This window comes from Portunus trituberculatus, chromosome 46 (assembly GCF_017591435.1).
Source record: "Portunus trituberculatus isolate SZX2019 chromosome 46, ASM1759143v1, whole genome shotgun sequence".
Classification (NCBI taxonomy): Eukaryota; Metazoa; Arthropoda; class Malacostraca; order Decapoda; family Portunidae; genus Portunus; species Portunus trituberculatus.
The window spans coordinates 19,814,436-19,819,435 of NC_059300.1; the positions used below are offsets into that span (position 1 = coordinate 19,814,436).

A 5,000-nucleotide genomic window follows, 5' to 3' on the forward strand; every position below is an offset into this window, starting at 1 on the left:
TTCTTCCTCAGTCTTCGCTAAGCTGATCAGGTGATGAGTTAGGTACTGGTGTTGTGTTTATCCACCTGCAGTCTTTCAGGAGTTGTGCGATCCGTGTGTGTGTGTGTGTGTGTGTGTGTGTGTGTGTGTGTGTGTGTGTGTGTGTGTGTGTGTGTGTGTGTGTGTGTGTGTGTGTGTGTGTGTGTGTGTGTGTGTACTAGATTCCGTGATTACCGGTTTCGTTTAGGAGTGTGTGTGTGTGTGTGTGTGTGTGTGTGTGTGTGTGTGTGTGTGTGTGTGTGTGTGTGTGTGTGTGTGTGTGTGTGTGTGTGTGTGTGTGTGTGTGTGTGTGTGTGTGTACTAGATTCCGTGATTACCGGTTTCGTTTAGGAGAGTTCAAGTTACGCTCAACTGGAAAAAAAATGTGAGGCAGGTAACTGTGAGATCCCTAGGACTTTGTGTGTGTGTGTGTGTGTGTGTGTGTGTGTGTGTGTGTGTGTGTGTGTGTGTGTGTGTGTGTGTGTGTGTGTGTGTTGCGGTTGGTGGCCACGGTAACCACACGGTATCTCACAGACCTGACGGAATATTGTGTTTAGTCACGAACAGAAATGAAGAAATGGAAGAAAAACATGGTGAAAAATAACAATATTAGCAAAAGACAAATATAAGCGTCAAGAAAATATTGCAAGTTAAAAAAGTGACTAAGCTCAAAAGACATGTAAACAGGGAAAGAAAAAAAATGAAGTCACGAAAAACACGAAAGAATAAAACGGAAAACAAGACCATAAATAGTAAATGAAGACTAAACTACAAACGTATTATAAAAACGTAGTGAGTGAAAGGAAAACTAAACAAAACGTGGAAACACTACGCTAACAACTGAAAACATGAAACAGGTAGAAGTGAAAAGCAAAGCAAAGCAAAGCATTATAAATAAGTGAGGTGAAAGATGGAGGATTGCCACTGTTACAACCATTGAAAACTGTAAACTAATGTGTACTGACCATCGGCTCTGACCATGCCAGCCATCAGCGACACAGGCGACGACCCGATCACCTATACGGACCTTGACCTAGACTCGAAGGTGAATGCGATAGATAGAGGAGAAGAAGGAGGAGGAGAAGGAATAGTGCCAATGGAGGAGGAGGAGGACGACGACTTTCACCTTCACCCAGACGAGCTGAATAAGTTTCGGACAATCATGTGGAATCGCTTCATGGAACAATCCACCGTCATTGTCAACGCCACGAACGACGACCAAAAGGTGTTGCGCTGCTTTGAACAGTTCGTGACGTCCTTCATGGAGCCTGACTTAGGGGGTGTGGGGAAAGGGGCGTGCCCAGTCAAGTTTGACGGCGTGTCCTGCTGGCCCCAGACGCCCCCCGGCACTCTACGAATTATACCCTGCTTCGAGGTGTTCAATGGCGTCTACTACGATCCTTCAGGTGAGTACAGGGCCCGTTGAATGTATTGATTGATTGAACAACTAGCCAATTCAAACCAGCCAGTACAAGCAAAAACGAAGAAACGTTCTGACATTCAGACAAGCTGAAGGCGAAGGTGAGAAGAAACACAGGTGTTAGGAGTTGAGTTTTTCCCCTGACACCTGTGTTTCCTCTCACCTTCGCCTCCAACAAAAGGAAGAAAATTATCTCAGAGAAATAGAAACGCATCGTTTTCACCATATGTAAATGAAAGAAAAATATAAATGCAAGAAAATAAACGTAAAAATGTAGATGTATTATAAAAAAATAACAAAAAATCCTGAAATGCAGAATGCTTACTGAATGAATGAAATGAAACGTAATCAGGTGAATGATGGATGATGAATGAAGTGTCCCAGTGGAAAGGATGATGAATGACTCAATGGGAAACACGATAAGAAAGACTTTTGATATGCACGGCTTAACACTCATGGCTGAAGACTCAAGCCAATGATGTAAAGCCACAACGAGTGAATAAAGAATACGTCCGATGGCATAAACAATTATTGCTCGTAATGAAAAGATAAACCGTTTATGGAGAGAGAGAGAGAGAGAGAGAGAGAGAGAGAGAGAGAGAGAAATAATCTTGTGTGAAAAAGAGTGTCATTACACAGAAACAAATATTTCCCCGGTCAAGGCTTCTCTCTCTCTCTCTCTCTCTCTCTCTCTCTCTCTCTCTCTCTCTCTCTCATGCCATGTGTGAGTGATGCAACAGAAAACAGGAAGGAAGTGTACGAGGCAGCAGCGGTGGATGTGTGGCGCAGTGAGGAATGGATGAAGTTGGGGTTATGGGATGCAAAATGAGGATGGATCATGGGTAATGGAGGGGAAAAGGTGTAGCAGAGGGGGCAATGTGTGATAGGATAAGAGGATTGTGGCAGAGTGGGGCAAGTGTGACAGGGCGGGAGGGGTGAGGTAGAGTGGGGCATGTGTGACAGGGCGAGAGGGGTGAGGCAAAGTAGGGCAAGTGTGACAGGACTGGAGGGATGAGGCAGAGTGGGGCAAGTGTGACAGGGCGGGAAGGGTAAGGCAGAGTGAGGCAAGTGTGACAGGGCGCGAGGGGTGAGGCAGAGTGAGGCAAGTGACAGGGCGGGAGGGGTGAGGCAGAGTGGAGCATGGGTGACAGGGCGCGAGGGGTGAGGCAGAGTGGGGGAGGGAAGTGGAGCAAGACCGAGAGTAACTGTTTGCCCTAGGAAACAGTATGAGGCAACGTACAATGAATTGATTTAGTGGATAACAAGTTACAGGAAATATCTTTCAGAAGTATAATATTCAACTGAGTTCCTCTCAAGGGCTTGAACTACTAATCTACGCCAGACAAAGTTTGGCAGCAGCTTCTCCTTGCCAGCTAAGCTACTGATATTTAATATAATTTTTGTTTTCACTTTCGATGGCGGGTATTTTTATTATTACGTGCTTTGCAGATACACATTCCCAACCATTCCATAATTAATGGTGTTGTTTTTATTCCAAACAATTGTTTGGGCAAAAAGACTATGTTAGAAGCAAAAAAAAAAAAAAAAAAAAAAAGGATATATAAAATTCAGTCGTAGGGAGGAATCACTGTGTTTCGAGTTTGACAATCATCGTGCAGTGTACATCTTAAGGAGTGGCGTGAAGCTGCCTCAGCAAAAAAGGGAATTTAAGAAGAAAATATAGTAATGCAAAGATAAAGAAAATCACCTGCATAAAAAACGAACATGCCTCAAGATTCAAAAAAATCTTTTCCAAATCATTGTTTTTTCTTCAATCGATAGCCGAAAGAACTCTTGCACCACGGATAACTGAGAACTTGTCACGTTTCATTACGATGGCGAGTAGCAAGTTCCCACTCCCTGACGCGTGCCACAAAGCTTCCAAGTAGCCTTACACAAGTTTTCCTAAAAATATCCAACTCAAATGTTTAAACATTTACTTGACTTTGGCTGACTTGGACCATAGGTACCATAGGTGCTATTTCTAATGACATCAACTCTCTTTCTCACACACACACACACACACACACACACACACACACACACACACACACACACACACACACACACACACATTTGTGCAATTAATTAAGGTGGGCTCAATTACACTAAGTGAGTGTTGAAGCTCATGGTTCGTGCGACTTGTGTAGCGGTGATGTACTTATGGCAGCAGGGAAGGGATACGTGTTATTCACCACGGGCGCCTGTAGGTCAACCAGCCAGTTTTTCCCCTACGAAAAGAGCTCAGAGCAATATTGTAGTAACAATACAATGTCACCATGAAAATAACAATGAAAGTATATCATGTAGTAACGGTATAATTCTAATGACATTACTTGTACAAAATATATATTACTATTATTACATAATATTGCCTACAAAGTGTTTGCCTTTACCACTAAGAATAAGGTTATTTCTAAAACCTATCACATCTCTGTGTGCATTGCACAAACGCACAGCAAGAATATGTGAGAAGCAACACAACATTTGTAAGTCGCGAACATCTTGCGCACACAACAGTTTTCTTCCAGTGACGAACATTCCATCAACGGGGATGCCATGTCGGTGACCAGCGAATAGTGCTTAAAAAGGGTGAGGGGGACGGCTGTGGTTTACAAAAGTAGCGCAGCACCTCAGCGTAGTAATACAAGTACGCTCTATCAAGCTATATGAAATAAAGAAAGTTAAAAAAAATGCTAGGAAAAAGAAAGATATAAAATGTATATACTCCACACAAAAGCATTATTAACGTAAAGCTTCAAGAATCTTAAGTCATAACAGTAATATCTGACAGGTAAAGCCAGTCTCCTGAAGAGATCGTTTACTTTTAGCCATGACGAATGTTGTATATAAATGCAGCATCCAAAGGCACGATTTAATCAACACGAAAGTGGAATACAAAACTATAATCCAGTGTTATCATTAGAAGAAAAAGACAAAAACAAAAGACAGCCACAAACTCACTAGTAAAGGAAAGGGAAGGGAAGGAGACTTAGATGGATGTGATAGGGAGGGGGAGAATGAAAAATCTCGAAAAAGGGAGGAAGTAGGGATGATGAAGGCGGACATAAAGTGGGGTAGACATGTCACAACTTCTGACCTATGATATGTACCTATAAAATTCCCTTGAGGTGACATCTAAAAATATGGGTGGGAAAGTTGCTTAGTCATACATAAACATTAAATATATAAAAATAGTTAAGCCTACTCAAGTAATTTCCTGTAAAATAAAAGTTAGAACGGACTTTATGCAACAAAACGAACCAGTATCTGTATCATCACCTAAACAAGTGTCCGTCCTTCAAAAAACACTTCAAACATTTTGTTTAACAGCACAAAACATTTCAATTGTTTATCTAAACTAATTCACATATAAATATAAGGAAAAAAAGAAAATAAATAAAACCATCAAAACAATTAACCAACCCAAAAAAAACAATAGGACCAAAAAACTTGGTAGATTGGTTAAAAAGAAAATGTATTCTTTCCAACACCGAATGTGCATCTATTCCCTTAGCATCAGCAGTGCTATAAAAATGACCTCAGCAGCGCAAGTAATTCC

At 41.6% G+C, this 5,000-nt stretch overlaps 1 protein-coding gene across 1 annotated transcript in view; it reads left to right on the plus strand.

The window, feature by feature from the left end:
- Positions 1-5,000, plus strand: part of LOC123519985 (diuretic hormone receptor-like) — a 104,386-nt gene that overhangs the window by 459 nt on the left and 98,927 nt on the right. The window contains exon 2 of the mRNA XM_045281747.1: positions 576-1,424. Coding sequence (XP_045137682.1) covers positions 998-1,424 — 427 coding nt within the window. The 5' untranslated portion in view covers positions 576-997. The remainder of the gene's footprint in view (positions 1-575; positions 1,425-5,000) is intronic.